The sequence below is a fragment of the Drosophila santomea genome, chromosome 3R (genome assembly GCF_016746245.2).
Source record: "Drosophila santomea strain STO CAGO 1482 chromosome 3R, Prin_Dsan_1.1, whole genome shotgun sequence".
Classification (NCBI taxonomy): Eukaryota; Metazoa; Arthropoda; class Insecta; order Diptera; family Drosophilidae; genus Drosophila; species Drosophila santomea.
Genome location: NC_053019.2, coordinates 3,914,669 through 3,931,628, shown reverse-complemented (window position 1 = coordinate 3,931,628; position 16,960 = coordinate 3,914,669). Strand labels below are relative to the sequence as shown.

Sequence of the window (16,960 nt, the reverse complement as noted above, 5' to 3'; positions counted from 1 at the left end):
GCGATTAGTGACCACCCCTGGATACATCGTATATGCTATCGGTAGTCGGCGACTGGCTGCGCCCACCACCAAGTGTGACCATGGGGCCTTGGCAAAATCGATACCATCCGCCTATCGGAATCGAAGTGTTTTGCATGAACATCGAACTTTAGCTCCGCTACGACACGCAGTAGCTAAATAACAAACTCATTACTACTACATTACTGCCGACGATTTGCAAGCGCGAACAGATCCCGATACCAGGCCAATCGCAGTCCCCAGTTGTACGTCATCACTTGAGTAATAAATCAGCGGCAAATCGTAAAAATTGCTATTGATATTCCGCCCGCAAGTATGTGCGTGTGTATTTGCGAGTGTGTGTGTGTGCATATGACTCGTGCATTTAGCCGACAATTGGAGAAAAAAGCATTAGAATCAGAATTGGTTTAATGAACTAAAGTTGCCAAACTTAACCAAACATAAACAAAAAGTGCGGGTGAAACTTTTTTGGCAGCGAATCCGAAACACCAAAGTGTTTTTGGCAGATATATAAATTAAATATAGAAAGTGCGTGCGAAGGTTAAGCGTCGAGTGCAAGTGCATTTACATTTGGAAATAATAAATTCTACAATTTAGTTGAAATCCGCCAGCAAAATCGCATTAAATCTAATTCTGTATTTTGTACTCTCTCGCAGCGAATCAAGCAGGAAAATACCGGATAATAATTGGCAAAGATGCAGATCAAAGAATTGTGAGTATTAAAACTGTGTATTTTTACCATTTACCAGTGATTATTTTATGTTTAAACCACCAAAAAGTTGGGCAAGCCGCAAATTATTTGTGACAAATCGATTTTACACTCTCTCCGTGACATTTGCTCTCTCCCTCTGTTTCTCTGGTCGCGTGCCGCTTCTCTCTCTGTTCTCTCAGTAGTTGCTTTTGTTGTATTTAAGTTTGCGGGCATTTTCCGCAACAACAAAAGAACGGTTTTCTTATCAGCCCCCTAGACGCCCCCTTCTCCGCACACCCCCTCTCTATTCATCCCGCTCTATCTCAGGTATTTTGCAGCTGTGGCGATGACGTAATGAGTTGAAGTCAGACTTTGGAGCTACGTAAGCCATCCTATTTCTTATAAGCATTTCCATTGCTAATTAGTTTTGGAAACTCCTTTGCTTCATCGATATACTATATATGCGAAAAGAAGATAATGCTTTCCAGTCGCTCAGCGACGCCACGTTGTCGACTTTTTCAGTGAGTCACTCTCTTTTGCGCCTCTCTTTTCCCTTAACTCTCTTTTCGGCTTTGGGCACTGCGATTTTAATCAAACAAGTTGTTAAGTGCGATAAGGTCGTTGCGTAAAGCCCACTCAACTGACTCATCGTGCATCTTTAATCCTTTTCGCCCGAAAAGCACCAGGTGACATTCTTCTCATTTGCAAATGGCTCACGTTTCCGCCTTCACATTCCCACTTTGGCAATGATACTTTTAATTTATTAACGGAAATTGTCAAAAGTTTGACTTCAAATGGCTTGGCTTATAATTGCTTTGACTTTGACAGCTGTCGGAAAATGAGGCAAAATCCGAGCGGGTTGCACACAGGAGATTGAAACTGAAAGCTCAAACACACAATCTCCGTCTTATCATTTTCCTTTTCCCTATAATGGAACCTCAATTGAATATAAAATTGCTGATTACTGATAGATGCTAAGTGTATAATTTACTTTTACTTTACTTACTTTTAATTTGTTTAGCTTGTGTAGCCCTTTTAATTTATTTGATATCATTTAAGAATACAAGGAATTATGTAAATGTCATTTTTATAACGTACAAATCACAAATGTATATTAGCTAAGTAGTTCATTGCAGCGAGCGTTTACAGATATACAGTTCCTATTTAGATTACCCATAAAATGTATTTATAACATTTATATTTATCATATGGTGTATACAAGTGTACAATGTCCAATAAGTAAACTAAAGCTCAAGAAGTTTGGGGTAAAATATATTTCTGCCGGTCTTTAAATAATATTCTTTTCTGAGAACTTTTTGTATTGCTCGACATTTTTAAATAGAATAAGGAAAATTTAAGGCGACTGCATTTTACTGCACAATGAAACTTTTTATAGTAAGAGAGGCTTTAGCGCAATTCCACGTATTAAAACACTCATAAGTTTACCAGCAATCGTCACGAGAGGCATTAATGTTTAATTGTACTCGAAACCGTAATCCCAATACGAAGCCTTTAGCATTTGCATTTCAAAATATTTTTCCGTCAACCGGCTGTTGGCGTGTAAACCATTTGGCAATGAACATTTCAGCACCATCATTAAATGAAAAACAAAGGTGCAAAAAAAGGGAACGCGTGCCGCATCACAGGTTGCTGCAGGCTGATAAACAATTTAAATGGCCGGGGGGCAAAGTGGCCAAATAAATAAAAGGCAGTTGAAAAGGTAACAAAAACCAATTGTGATCGGCTGCACTTTGCATGATTTATCTAATATTGTGTTTATTGTGTACCAAAGGCTTAAAGTGCTGCACTTTATTTGTTGACATAGTGAATATAAATAGTGCATTTAAAATAACTATTTAGTGTGGAGAATTGCAATTACAGAATTGTGTCGGACTGAATTCGAGCCATTAATTTAAATACCATTTCTGTGAATCTATCATCAGTAAACTTGCAGGTTTATAGTTTTAACAGGTAAGATATATAGATTATAAGCACTTTGAGTATTGGCTCAAATGTGTATTCAATCCTCTATTTGATATCGGTCAAATTGTCCATCTTCATTGTTGTACTGTCAACCTTTAAGCCAATTCATTTTCCTCGTCCATAAGCCCCAAACTTGCCACATTAAAGTTGGTGTGAGTGCAAGGTTTTTCAACTTTCAAGCATCTCAACTCAGATATCTGAAAGCAAAAGCTTGTTGTTTTCAATGTCGGCCCTCCATGGTACTCGTCATAAACCAGCTGTAGCGTGACTTTTACTGCCCCAAACTGATTGGCCTCTTTCTACACCACACATGTATCCGTCAGATACAGTTCTCCCTTCGCACTCCCCTCTGGCCCAGCCAGCAATCAATTTGAAAATGGCACGAGCTCCAATTTAGTTCCGCCATTTGTGTGCCTTTTATGTACTGCGATAAGATAACACGCAGTGTTTGGCTTTCGACTTGAGTCCGTCGTTCTACTCCGCAACGGCACTGTACTCATTACACGATTCGAGTGTTTCCAGTGTGTGAAGTTTCAGTTGTTTCAAAAATGTTTGGTAATTGAGTGTGCCTGCTGCCAAGCGCCAGCATAATTGGGATCCGAGTATAGAGATGGGTATGCCATTATTCGAATTGGGGTAAACCGCAAAATGCGGCCTTGATTTTAAAAACTCCTCTTCATTGGTGCATGGCGATATTATAATTTCACTACATATATACTTGATTTACCTATAAGCTCTCTCAGTTTTCAGTTCCGCTTAACTAATATATAAATAGTTTGTCTATTAGATAGCTAATTACTCATAGCTTGAAAAGTCTTGAATTATAAACACATTTTAAAACTTATGTTTGCTAGACAGAGGCTTAGCACAAATGCTTCAATTTTAAGCTCGAATGACTCGTTGCTCACTTATTCACTGACCAATCCACTGGGCAATCTCTGTGTGACATCTTCATTGCGGGTAAATCAATTATTACTTGGCTTCGGCCTTCATCTGCGGCAATGCCCAGTGGGCGGCCCTCAATAATGGCCACCACAAAAGCATTGGCCAATAGCTTTCCCCTCAACCCACTCACACACCCACACACACCCACCATCCTTGGGATGCGAACACCACAGAGCCCCAAACAATCACTTTCCATTTTCAATTATGCCAACAAGAGCAAACAATTTCCCTTGTTCTCGGCCACAAAAGAGGGTTGAGTATGAAGGGGTCTCCCGAGTGTTTCTTTCGGCAACTTTGGTCTCATTAAGAGTTCTTCAATATTCTCAGACTGTTGTTTTTGCTTTACTTTTACTTTTTGGCCCTTCACTCATGTGTGGCCATTGCTTGTATGTTTCTTTTTTTGCTTTGCATAATTTCTTTAATGCTCTGATTGTGCTGTGATTCATAGAAATCCAAAACCAAAACCCCTTAGAGAAACGCGACTGTATCGTTTGATCTCTTGCTTTGACTGGAAGATATTCAACCCAGTTAGTTAGATGTTGTTTTGACAATTTCGGGGAAATTTATTTACAACTGAACTTATTGGAACAGCGATTTTGTCACACAAACACGTTTCAGTGATTCGTTTGCGTTTGTCCTCTAATGATTTTTCTTTTTCTGGGTTTTCAGCTTTAACAAGTTTTTTTTGCCATTCCAAAAATAAAATGCCATTTTTATTGCGACAGAGGAAAAGTTTTGGTAGAAGAGGGCAGAAGACCAATTTTTTATGGGCAATTTTTTGCGCCTAAGTTTTATAATCAGATTAAACGACAAACGGTGCGTGGAAATTTGTTGAAAAGAAAAGTTATACTGTTTGCATAATTAAATGAATTGATGATACGTTTGCACAAAATGGGCAATTGAATTGGAAGGCAACCAATTAAAATATTTATTTCGAGTTACTTAGCTATGAATTTACATAAGTATAGATTGGCCTTTGCTAATTGACCAAAACTGTAAAACATAAGCACTTAGCCATACAAATTCTGTTTTAAGTAAATGCTTAATCAATTATCTTAAGCGGAAACTTTAATTCCAACTCGCTGAACATACACTCCAAAAGCTTAAATCATTCCTCTTGATTATGTAATGATTAAGTGAAGTTCCAAATAACTTCATTAACAATTAAACACAGCAACACAATGTTCTACCTCTCTCTAAGTCCCTTTATAGTTTTAATTTTTTGGAGCCCCATTCCTCTGTCACAAACACACTCCTAAATCATTCGCCTTGTTTGGGGAAAACCCCCAGATGAACTCGGCCGAAAGTTAAGCTTGAAATCCTCCCGCCATAAAACAGTGCTCTTGGAACTTTAACCTTTTCAGGGACGGCGCGTAGTTTGGCAACTTTTAAGTAGGCAATATTAAAGCTCCTGGTGCTGGTTCTCTGCCACGCCCACCAGTTGCTCGAGTCGACTGGCAATTAGGGAACACATCATTACGAGTGTCAACAGTGGGCCAAAAGGTTAATTGCGTCTGCAAGACACCCGGCAAACTAAGCCCCGAATTTCCCCCACTTTCTCCACATCACTTTGATTGTTCTCGAGTCGTGTCGTGTTTTCTTGTGTCTCATTGTTTGGCATTTGCTGTGTATTATGTATTATGTGGGGAGGCGAGAACGGCTGGCAGCCCATAAAGCCGGGCCAGCACGAGTTTCAGGTTCTTTATGGCCAAGGAGCTCAAGTTCGCACCTTGCGAATGCATGCCAAGGCTTCCCTCTCACCGGGGAGCAATTTAGCCTTTATTTGCCGGGGAATATTTCATTTGCCAAGCCGTTGACTGTTGACTTTCCTTGGATTACAGTTTGTAGCTAAATTTCAACTTGCGACGACGGGTGGCAAATTTCCAGATATCAACGAGAAATACCAGGGATTTTTATGCTCCTATTTGTTACTCATCACAGGTTCATATCAAAACCAAATATCTTTTCCCTAACTATTTCCCTATGCCAAAATTAAAAAACCATCACAAGAATTTGGTAATGTATCCCACATTTCTGCATCGTTAATCCTCGAAATGTGAACATTGCCAAGAGATTATAAAGCAATGATAGAAAGGTTAAAGGTTTTGACCCCTTCCGTCCGTTTTTAAGTTTAAAGAGCATTTCTTATTCGGGGACAGAATTAAATTTTAGCAATTAAATTGTCGCCGCCAAAACCGCAACAAAAGTGAAGCGATGCGAACAAGTTTCAAGGCTGGCATAATTATATGGAGGTCCCAAAACACTTTCTGCAGCCTTTTCCATCTGCCCTGCCCCCTCTTTTGCTGCCTGGCGACCTTTTTGGTAATTAGAGGATGAGTATGTGGCCCGGAAGTGGGTGGTTTCCGGTTTGGGGAGTTCCTACTCATATGCATGCAAATAAAATGCAAAAAGCTTTCATGCTGCCCTTTTATTGTTTTTTTCCAATGCCTATGCTCAGCCCACTTCTGTAAGCTTTTAATTAAAAATATATCGTTTAAAGTGTGCAGTAAAATTATCTTTCTTCGGCAGTTTGTATTAATTGGTCGTTTAAATTACCTGAGATCTTATCTCAACATGTATCAATTGGCCTTAGCCAAAATTACTGATGGTCATTCTTGCAATTCGTCTCAATATTCCTTGTTTGAATAGGTGCTGCATACTTTGGGGCTTGAGTTCAGTGCCTAGACCATGTAAAACCAGAGTAGATGCCTGTAATTTGGGGCAATTTGCGTGCAGTGCTGATTGGAACTTGAAGTGGGCCAGGCAATTAGCCATTTTAAAGCTCTGCTATTACAATGTACATTTGTAGTCATCAAATTTGATTATTTTTTGCATTGACAAAACAGTGAAGCCATCGAGGTCAAATTACTTCAGAAGTAAACTGAATCAAATACAGTCAACCCTATTTCCATGTAGTAAGTGACATTTATTTCAGTTGTTTGCACACGAAACACTGGTATAGCCAAGTACCCTACTACTGAAGAAACGTGGTGCGAATACCGCTCCTTTTAAAAAGTCAATAATAACTGGCTGTGTTTCACTGGTTATAGTCATTTGTATATTTCCCGCTCAAAGTGAACTCGATATACTCCGTGTGGTCGATGGAGAGCTAAGGGTATCACCAGTTTTTTCATGCACAGGAATGGTATTTAATTAAAATGGTTATATTAAACTTAATTAAAATCGCGTAGCCTTTATGTATACATTCGCTGACACAGTCATTGTTTTTTCTCGTTGCAGCCGTGTTACTTTGCCATTGACTGTGGAAGAGGTAAGAGAGTTAACTGGGAAAAAAGCCCGCTGTCATGTGGAGAACTATTTTTCCATCTCTCCTTTTTTCTGCTCCACAGTATCAAGTTGCACAATTATTCTCGGTGGCCGAGGCGTCAAAAGAGAATACGGGAGGCGGCGAGGGAATCGAGGTGTTAAAGAACGAACCCTTCGAAGACTTCCCACTGCTGGGTAAGCAATTAACGGTTGGTAATGACTAACTTCGGGCTAACAGAGAATTTTTTAATTCCTACAGGTGGCAAATACAATTCCGGTCAATATACATATAAGATCTATCATCTGCAATCAAAAGTTCCAGCCTACATACGACTACTGGCGCCCAAGGGCTCATTGGAGATCCACGAGGAGGCATGGAATGCCTATCCCTATTGTCGAACGATTATCACGGTAAATGGGGAAAGCACTAATTATTGTAACAAAATGGGGGTTAGAAACAGAGCACCTCGGTTTCATTAGCAATATACGTCGGACAACCTGATGATTACTGTGATTATATTGAATTTCTAGAACCCCAAGTTTATGAAAGATGCTTTCAAAATAATCATCGACACTTTGCACGTCGGCGATGCGGGCGATTCAGAAAATGTAAGTCAAGAATCCACTGCATGATATAACTAACATGTGTTTTCTTCTTTTCTCTCCATAACATCACCCCATCCCAACCATGCATTTAATTGTGAATACTAACTACTTACTCCCGGCTAATCACACTCGATCATCCTGCAATATGATTTGGTCAAAATTCCACCCCCATTTCGTTTGGCTTTTTCGGTTTGGTTTTGTAATCTTTTGGTTTTCGATTAAGAATCCTGGTTATATGAATAAAAACTTTAAAATAGACATTTATTCGCAACATATAGAAAATGACCTTGGCACTGTTGACAACGTAAGTTTTGTTTGTTTTGTATTTCATTTGCTGTCTGCTCGGCTCGGCTTTGTAGTTCTTATCCGCCATCGATCCATGTTCATGTCTATGTAGTAAACGCTTTTCGTGTTCGATTAGTTAAAAATTGGTTATGGATCTAAGATATCTTGTCGTGCTTTTCGATGTTTCAGGTGCACGAGCTGACGCCGGATAAGCTGAAAGTGCGAGATGTAGTGCACATCGACATTGCCAACGATCCGGTGCTGCCCGCGGACTACAAGCCCGATGAGGATCCAACCACGTAAGCGTTAATACTGAATATTCTGATGAGAATTTGTAATTAACGTTCCTGTTATCCTTTCAGCTACCAGTCAAAGAAGACGGGCCGCGGTCCCCTGGTGGGAGCCGACTGGAAAAAGCATGTTAATCCTGTCATGACCTGCTACAAGCTGGTCACGTGCGAGTTCAAATGGTTCGGCCTGCAAACAAGAGTAGAAAATTTCATCCAGAAATCGGAGCGCCGCCTCTTTACAAACTTCCATCGGTAATTGCTATTTAATTGTATAGAATAGATATATAGAATTCGATGCTAGATTAAGTTAGTTAAAATCTATACAGTTCGATAAACCCTCGATGAAAACTCCCCATTGATCACTCTTCCATTCCCATTTCAGCCAAGTTTTCTGTTCAACCGATCGCTGGTACGGTCTAACAATGGAGGACATCCGCGCCATCGAGGACCAAACGAAGGAGGAGCTGGACAAGGCGCGGCAGGTGGGCGAGGTGCGGGGTATGCGCGCGGATGCCGATTAAGTCTAGTAGAAAATTGTAAACAAAATATGTGTATGTAAAAACCAGGCAAAACAAGAACTAAAAGGCAAAACAAAACAAAACAAAACAGATTAATGAAATTGCATAAATAAATTTACGATATAAACTAACACCATGAAAACGAAATGAAACCAAATTAAAGCAATGTGAAGCCACAGCAGCGTCAGCTGAAACAAAGGCAAACTAAGCAAACACCAAGTGTACGGCGACCGCAGCAACAAAGCTTAGTACTAGTACTAGTGCAGCACACGACAACAAATTAAAGAACCCGAGAAACAGTTGCAACCGCAGTAAGTTAGTTAAGTTCCTTCCACTGCACTGTATGTAAAATGTAACCAGGATACCGAGCAAACACACAGGACATTTGTTGACGACACTCACATCCACGCATGGACTGCACCACGTATAATCCCATTGTTTAAGTTGAATTTTGTAAATTGTGAAATAAACCAAATGACAGTTAATGTAAAAAGTTAAACGCAAACATCCGACCTGTAGGGGAGGGTAAGAGGTGGGAGCAGTTTGAATATGTGATTTTCTGAGAACATGTATGTACATAGGAGCCTATGCAGGCATGTCTATTTGCATTCATTGGCTATGCATCTGTGGTCTGCATATGATTTGCATTTCAAAAAGTCAATGTAACAATCCAATTCCAAGATAACCAGGAGTAGGATGAGAGTCTGAGGGGTTGGATTGACTTAGCAAACAGTTGCCTTCCATGGGTTAGTTTGAATGATTTATGAACCGCTTGCAAGTGGAGTTAGCTGTAAGCTACGATTGCATTATAGTCCATCTGCCTGCGATGAATAACAATTTCATATTGTAATGGGAATTGCCCAAGAATTTTTGTAATTCCATTCTCAAAAGTTTTCAAACACACTAAACAACACTGGAAACTGCCAATATCTGAAATGCCCAAACAAGAGGAATCCTTAAAGTAAACCAGCTTAGATACACCGTACTCTTCTGCTGTAGCCACATATCCTCAAAGTCGCCTCGAGATTTTAACTATCTGCCACGTAGTTCTGCTCAAACACAGAAAAAACTCTTGAAGTCTATGTAACATTAATGATCTATCTATGAAACGTCCATTTTGAAGCTATAACCTCTATCGAAACCGAAAACATTTAAAGCTTTTAACGAAATCATTAGTGATGCTATATTTTCACGGTCTTAAAACACACGGATGAGGGAAACAGGCGCCCAGTAGAAGGAAAAGTTAAAAAGCAAGTGAATTTAATTAAACCTCATAGGCTTAAAGCAGTCAGCTAGCATCATATGGAATGGTATATGGTAGTGGAGATTGGAGATGGGCTGGGGAGAAACCAGGGGGATTTAAACCTTATTGCATACGGAATGGGGACAAGCAGCCTTTTATTTTTATAGCCAATCGGTTCGAACACACACATCCACTTAGCACACAGAATGCATCTGCATCAGCACAATACTATACATTTGTACATACATACAGAGAGGACACTTGAAACTGGGGAGTACTTTAAAAATATAATAATGATAAAAGTATAATGCGTTACAAGATATTCCATAAAGTATAAATTGCATCAAATTGTTATTTGCTGTGAGTTCTCGTTCGTTCTCGTTCGTTTGTTGATTGAATTGGTTGGTTCCATTATTTATTCAGCTATCTATCGTATACTACGCAATGTGTGTGACATAAACATTTACCAGAAAAATAAATTTTTGCCAAGCAACGCTCTAAATGTTTACTCGAATTTACTTCAATTAATTCAGAGGATGTGGATGTCTAAAACAAATGCTTACTTCCTACACAGGACCATTGCGAGGACTGTTGCGAGGAATGCACTGGTAGGGGGTGAGCGAAAAGCTCGGCCTGGTCGAGTTTAGATTTTCTCTAACTTAATTTGTAGCGAACTGTCGAGGGACTCAAACTTCAACAATAACTCCTTTTAGGTCCCATCAACCCCTACCAGAATCTCATTTGAATGGCACACATCTAGAAGGAACACCAAAATTTAGGCATTAAAATAAAATATACACAACAATTTAGACAAATTATAAGATAAATTTCAATATTTGAAATACTTCGCGTTCAATTTTTCTCGTATGAAAGACCCAATTAAAAGCAAAACTATTTAATTAATGCTGTTAATTAACGTATAATTTGACAACGTAATACAGATGATAATAATAATTATATTATATATACACCATAAACGATTTTTAAAATAAGCTGAATAAAATTGATATATGAGTAACACGTTATAAGCTGTTAAAATAAAACGAAACCAAATAAAACGGATACAAATTGTATTGTAGTACTTATTTTAATTGAAGAAAATAAAGCATTATTAATTATATATAATATTTCAGTGGTGATAATTTCTTTATTGTGAAATCGAATTTAAATTCTTCAAACCACCACGTCGGCCAGCCAGAAGAACTGACGCACTTCCTCCTCGTTAGATGGTCGGCAATGCGGGGGCGGGGTGATCAGCGAGTTCCGGAGCGTCTTCATGGCCAGCATGTTGCGCTTCACGGCCATGGAGAGGTCGATGATCCGCTCCGGATAATGGACTCCTATCAGGCACTCGTACTGCTCCTGCTGCTCGACAGACATTCGCCAGGGCTCGTGACTGGAAAAACCAAAAGGGAAATACAATTTACGATCTACAATATGTAATAAGAATATTAACTCAAAAATATTTGTAGTTAAAGTGGATGCTTAGAGATATTCGAAATATGTAACGAATTATACTTAAGACATATATTGCGTATACGACAAGTATACCATCGACATTTTTATTACTTCTAAGTTACGCAAACTTACACGAATTCCCTGGGCACATTTATCAATTCGGGGACGTACTGCTTGATGTAGGTCCCTTCTGGATCAAGGCGCTTGGCCAGTGCCACCGGGCAGGTGACAAGGGAGGAGTCCAGCAGCCTTTCAAAGGCCGAGCTGGAAACCCACATCCAGTTGCCAGCGCAGACCGACCAATCCGCATCCAGCAGATACTTCAGGAAGTGCTGCAGTCCGTGCTCCCAGCTCTGCCACAGCCCGCCGCGCGTGAGGAACGTGGCCACCGTGTTGCGCAGCGTGTGGTGGAGCCATCCTTCGGCGAGGAGTTGTCTCATGGCGCCATCGATCAGCGGGAATCCCGTTTGGCCTAAGCGCCAGCGCTGCAGGAGATCCTCTTTCGGCTTAGCCCATGGGATGCTCAGGCAGATCTCATTCCCCTCCATGCGATCGTAGTTTGGATTGTTCACCGACATGGTGTAGAAGTATTCCCGCCAGATCAACTGCCCCGTGATGTGCGCGCCGCCAGTCATTTGAACGCCCCGCACACAGGCGCGCAGCTGGACATTCTTGAAGAGATCATGGACACTCCAGTAAAAGCGACGTACCGAAAGGCAACCAAAGCGCAGATGGGCGCTCATCGACTTTGGGGAATCGTGGATATTGGGCAGCGCCTGATTTGGCAGGTAAAATCCGCGCTCAAACGCGTGTTGCTCCACTTTGAGACGCTCATCCAAGAGAAGTAAGGCCTGTGTTTCTCCTCCGCGCCAATTAATCTTGGCCAGGAAGCCCATGTTGTCTGTATACACATTGAAGTGATCCGGTGCGGGCAGCTTCTCGAACAAGTTAAGACTCCGGCAGAACTCGGAATCCAGCTCCACAAAGGTGGCGTCTTCCAGCCGAGCATCGGCCGTGGGTCGTGGAGGAAGCCCAATAATTTGCACTGTGTGCTAAAGGATTACACGTATTAATAAAGTTCTGATTTTCAGATGATTAGGAATGTTTTCTTAGAAGAAAAATATAACTCGATTAAGAACTTACCAGGAACATTTGATAGGTGAGCGGTGGAATGCCCCCATTGGTCTCAATCACCAATTGCGGATCCCACAGCGTGTGTGATACCTTCTCGACGAAGTCGATATTCAGCTCCCGACACAAGGAACGGATGCTCTCATCGCGATCATTCCAAATCGGCTCGCAGTCCTGCTCTATGCAAATCCTGTGCAGACGCACTTGCTCGTGTAGCCGTCGGAAGATATTGGCCGGTTCGCCCTCGAAGACGAGGAGCCGTCCACGTCCATCTGTTGCCGCCTGCAGCTGATCATCGATGTCCTGCAGTGAGTCCAGCAGGAAACGCATTCGGTTGTAACCCACATTCTTGGTACCTGTTAGGGAATAGCCTTTTTGCGTTTCATATTTCTTTCTATATAAGTGCTTCAAAGAACTATTTTTATACCCGTTACTCGTAGAGTAAAAGGGTATACTAGATTCGTTGAAAAGTATGTAACAGGCAGAAGGAAGCGTTTCCGACCATATAAAGTATATATATTCTTGATCAGGATCAGTAGCCGAGTCGATCTGGCCATGTCCGTCTGTCCGTCCGTCTGTCTGTCCGTCTGTCCGTCTGTCCGTCTGTCCGTCTGTCCGTATGAACGTCGAGATCTCAGGAACTACAAAAGCTAGAAAGTTGAGATTAAGTATACAGACTCCAGGGACATAGACGCAGCGCAAGTTTGTCGATTCATGTTGCCACGCCCACTCTAACGCCCACAAACCGCCCAAAACTGCCACGCCCACACTTTTGAAAAATGTTTTGATATTTTTTCATTTTTGTATTGGTCTTGTAAATTTCTATCGATTTGCAAAAAAACTTTTTGCCACGCCCACTCTAACGCCCACAAACTGCCCAAAGCTGCTACGCCCACACTTTTGAAAAATGTTTTGATATTTTTTCATTTTTGTAATGGTCTTGTAAATTTCTATCGATTTGCTAAAAAACTTTTTGACGCGCCCACTCTAACGCCCACAAACCGCCCAAAGCTGCTACTCCCACACTTTTGAAAAATGTTTTGATATTTTTTCATTTTTGTATTAGTCTTGTAAATTTCTATCGATTTGCCAAAAAAACTTTCTGCCACGCCCACTATAACGCCTACAAACCGCCAAAAACTGTCTTTAAGACTCTCCTTCTCCCTTCCACTAGCTGAGTAACGGGTATCAGATAGTCGGGGAACTCGACTATAGCGTTCTCTCTTGTTTTTAATATAAAACCATATTACAAACATTTTTGAAACCGTTCCTCATAGAGTAAATAGGACAATAAGTGTCGGCCTGTCCGTCCGTATAAGCAGTGAGGCTTGGGAAACAAATGGCTAGAAGGATTTTAATAGGCAGTCTGTACAAGTTTGTTTTAAGAGATTTCCACGCCCACTTTATTTACATCGTAAGCTCGGACGCCGACAAATTAGAAACCCTTTAGGGTCATGGTAGAGACTGCAGTTTAGCAGTACATTTTTATATTTTAACATATTGTGAAACAACAGAAATTGTTATTATCTATCTATCTATTATTGTTATCTTGAAGTTTTTTATACATTCAGATTTAAAGCCGTAATGTGGTCAATGACATGCAAGAGTTGTCAAATCCCGGAAACCATCGCTTTTTTACTTTCATATAAGCATTTTCCTTGCTTTCCCTTATGCTGAGTATGGGGTATCTAATAGTCGAGGTCAAAAACTAAAGCGTGGTCTGTGTTGTGTTCAAATTCATTCAATTGATCCCTTGGAGAACATTTTATTAATTTGTGTACTCCTGTTAAATCAAACCCAACTATTTTGCCCAATTCAATTACAAAAAGATTTGTGTTTAAAACAATCGCTTTAAAATGGATAAGAATACAAAATAAAAATATTTAACGGCGATAATGACTACACTTTTAATTCTGTCAATTTAAGTGCGACCTTTTAGATAACTTTTAAGCTTTTGTATTCAGTTTAGCCCATTTTCCATTGCCATATTTGTTTTCCCGCTTTTCCCCACAAAGCAACACTTATCGGTCAAGTGGTGGGTTCTATAGGTACCTTTGTTTCTCTCCGACATTTTCAGAAAGATTGCTGTTTAAACACAAACATTGTACTCTTATTCTGGCTTATACTCAATGGCTCTACCCATTTTGCATTCTATATCTTCTATATCTCTCTCAGGGATTTAACGAAAAATTCTCAAAACCGCCAGCCACAAATCGCATTAGGACGCATCGTTTTTTTTGCTCTACCATGCAAAAGTGCATTAGGTTTTCCCTCCGTTTTCCGCCCCGGCAGCTCTCCCGTCTCCCATTTCCACGAGCAGCGAAAACTCGGAATTCGCAGCGGTCGCGGAAAGAGGTTGTATGTGATAACCGATGCAAGTCGCAAAAAATGATATTAGCTCATACGGAGAATGAGCGTGTAATGGCAATCAGAGTACAAGTATTTATTTTAACCCTTTGTTGCCACTGTTTTTTTTGATTTTTTGGTATAATATTTTCAAATTCTTTCTCCTGAAGATTTTTTATGACAACATAATTATAAAGATATATTTTTTTATTTTTGAAGCTTTGTTAACTTTTAAATATTTGAGGTATTCTAGGAAAATTATCTAAATAAATGAAAAAAGCATTATTTTATACTATACTACTACATAAGTTCGAGTTTACTTGTAATTGGATAACTGTCATTTGATACCCACACAGCAAAATCCGTCAAATAGACCTTCAACAATTCGATTCGTACCTGCACTCTCTCCATCGAATATGAAAACGGGAATAAGGGCTATACCCTGATCCTTATCGGCGAGGGCGGCCAATAGAGCGGGATTATCATGGAGCCGCAGTCCATGGCGAAACCAAATCACATTCGCCCCTCGCGTGGCCATCAGTGAGGAGTTCCCTTCTTCTGGGTTTCGAAATTTCCGCTGATCGCTCCCAGTATTGATCGGAAGGTACAGTTTTCCAGTTGGGGAAAATTCAGATTGGAAAGATTTTATTTTTCCGCACACGCGATTCGCTCGCGCCGGCAACTAATTGACGAATGAGAACGTGAATGAGAAATTCGTGAGCTGAGAACGTTCCTACAACTGCAGCTCAACGTTCCGTGCTCGGCGTTATAAGCTAAAATGAATCACGTAAGTGTTGTGAGTGCAACAGAGATGGAGAGAAAGCGACCTGTGGGAACCGCACACTGAAACAAATTACCTACTCCCCAGTAAGTCAGTTTAAGTTTATTGGCAGGACTAAAACAGCAGGGTACAACATAAAATATAAACTAAGACACATCAAATATTAACTACTATAGAGTAAAAGTAGAAAAAGCTTGTAAGAAACTTGAAAGCGTACCAAAAAAAAGTATTCTTTTACTTACACATGAATATGGTTTTTAATATTGATTTAAATGATGGTGATGATACATATTTTTGTAAATTAAATTCTTATGCATAAATAGCGTTACACCTTTTTATTATGGCTGTGGATAAAGAAATATAAATATAAATATAAAAAATATAAACTAAGACACATTAAATATTAACAACTATAGACTAAAAGTAGAAAAAGCTTTGAAGCCTTTTTAAAGCGTAACAACAAAAAAATATATATGTATATATCACTTAAACATGAATATGATTTTTAATAATGATTTAAATTATGGTGATGATACATATTTTTGTAAAATAACTAAAATATTTTCTTCCCGTGTAGTAGCGGGCACTGAGAACCGGTAACTGGAAGCAGCCCGCTCAAGTGCGTCAATACAAAGCCGTCGATCTGTGTGTGTGCAAAGGGGAAACTGTGCGCGGGTGGGTGCTTGTGTGAGCATAAGTGTGGCACTCTGCCCACGGTCGCCTGCACTTCTAGCTCTGCGCCGAGACCGGGACCGAGAGCGAGCCAAGCCCCCACCCCATCCGACCCCCAGCTGGCTGCCACCCCTTGTCCGTTCGCTCTCACAGTTGGGCACTGCGTTCTGGGCACACAGAACCAGAAACTGAACCCAACTGTTGCCGCTTATGACGTGGCGAGCTTCGGCCAGCACTCAACATTGCAGTGGGTTAGACGCAGGCTGTTTGCCTACTTATATCACTTTAAAGTGGTAATAATTGCCTATTCGGGTGGTTTATTACGCATACTCAGAGTATAAATGAAAGATGTGCTTTTCTAAATGGCAGTATTCCAATCCATACTCCAATATTTCATCATATTAGACCAGTAGAGTGGCTAAAATTCGCTACTGGCGCACTTTTTGGAAGCGTTGCATGCATTGGCATAGTTAGTTACCCCGAGTATGGGCCATAGCTCCTAGCCAACTTTTTGTGTGAGCTTTTCCCCCTAAAAGACCCCCGCACGTCGAACACCCAACATCCCTGGACAGCCTCAACGAGCCTTATTGTGAGTAAACTACGCACTTGCCTCACAAAAACTTTGGCAGTGCACATTGCATGTTGCCTAGACAACGACAACGACAACGACAACGACACCGACAGCAGCAGAAGCAGAAGCAGCAAAAACAAGAACAAGGACCAAGA

At 40.5% G+C, this 16,960-nt stretch overlaps 2 protein-coding genes across 4 annotated transcripts; one reads left to right on the top strand and one right to left on the bottom strand.

The window, feature by feature from the left end:
• Positions 1-99: 99 nt before the first annotated feature.
• LOC120453252 (phosphatidylinositol transfer protein beta isoform) lies at positions 100-9,102 on the top strand. 3 transcript variants are annotated; one of them, XM_039637865.2, is made up of 9 exons: positions 100-263; positions 675-730; positions 6,878-6,908; positions 6,988-7,099; positions 7,164-7,315; positions 7,734-7,814; positions 7,985-8,094; positions 8,158-8,337; positions 8,468-9,102. In XM_039637865.2, the coding sequence occupies exons 2-9, from the start codon at positions 714-716 to the stop codon at positions 8,604-8,606; spliced, it is 822 nt and encodes a 273-aa protein (XP_039493799.1). In that variant the 5' UTR covers positions 100-263; positions 675-713; the 3' UTR covers positions 8,607-9,102. The 3 variants fall into 3 exon arrangements, with proteins under 3 accessions (XP_039493799.1, XP_039493800.1, XP_039493801.1); XM_039637866.2 differs by having other exon boundaries at positions 100-331; XM_039637867.2 differs by lacking the exon at positions 7,734-7,814 and adding an exon at positions 7,436-7,513 and having other exon boundaries at positions 103-263.
• Positions 9,103-10,914: 1,812 nt separating this feature from the next.
• LOC120453248 (cryptochrome-1) lies at positions 10,915-15,497 on the bottom strand. Its single transcript, XM_039637860.1, has 4 exons — positions 15,178-15,497; positions 12,448-12,791; positions 11,437-12,356; positions 10,915-11,242 (listed from the first exon to the last, which is right to left on the bottom strand). Exons 1-4 carry the CDS (start codon positions 15,317-15,319, stop codon positions 11,020-11,022), a joined length of 1,629 nt encoding a protein of 542 aa, XP_039493794.1. The 5' UTR covers positions 15,320-15,497; the 3' UTR covers positions 10,915-11,019.
• Between the last annotated feature and the right edge of the window lie 1,463 nt (positions 15,498-16,960).

What these genes read in the sequence shown, in the direction of transcription:
- LOC120453252 (XM_039637865.2), top strand. An exon ending in ATTGTCGAACGATTATCACG is followed by an intron (nt 7,316 to 7,733) that starts GTAAATGGGGAA and finishes TTTTCGATTAAG; the next exon opens with AATCCTGGTTATATGAATAA. An exon ending in CCCGATGAGGATCCAACCAC is followed by an intron (nt 8,095 to 8,157) that starts GTAAGCGTTAAT and finishes TTATCCTTTCAG; the next exon opens with CTACCAGTCAAAGAAGACGG.
- LOC120453248 (XM_039637860.1), bottom strand. Translation starts at nt 15,319, where the DNA reads ATGGCCACGCGAGGGGCGAATGTGATTTGGTTTCGCCATGGACTGCGG. An exon ending in ATTCGATGGAGAGAGTGCAG is followed by an intron (nt 12,792 to 15,177) that starts GTACGAATCGAA and finishes ATTCCCTAACAG; the next exon opens with GTACCAAGAATGTGGGTTAC. An exon ending in AATGTGCCCAGGGAATTCGT is followed by an intron (nt 11,243 to 11,436) that starts GTAAGTTTGCGT and finishes TGGTTTTTCCAG; the next exon opens with TCACGAGCCCTGGCGAATGT.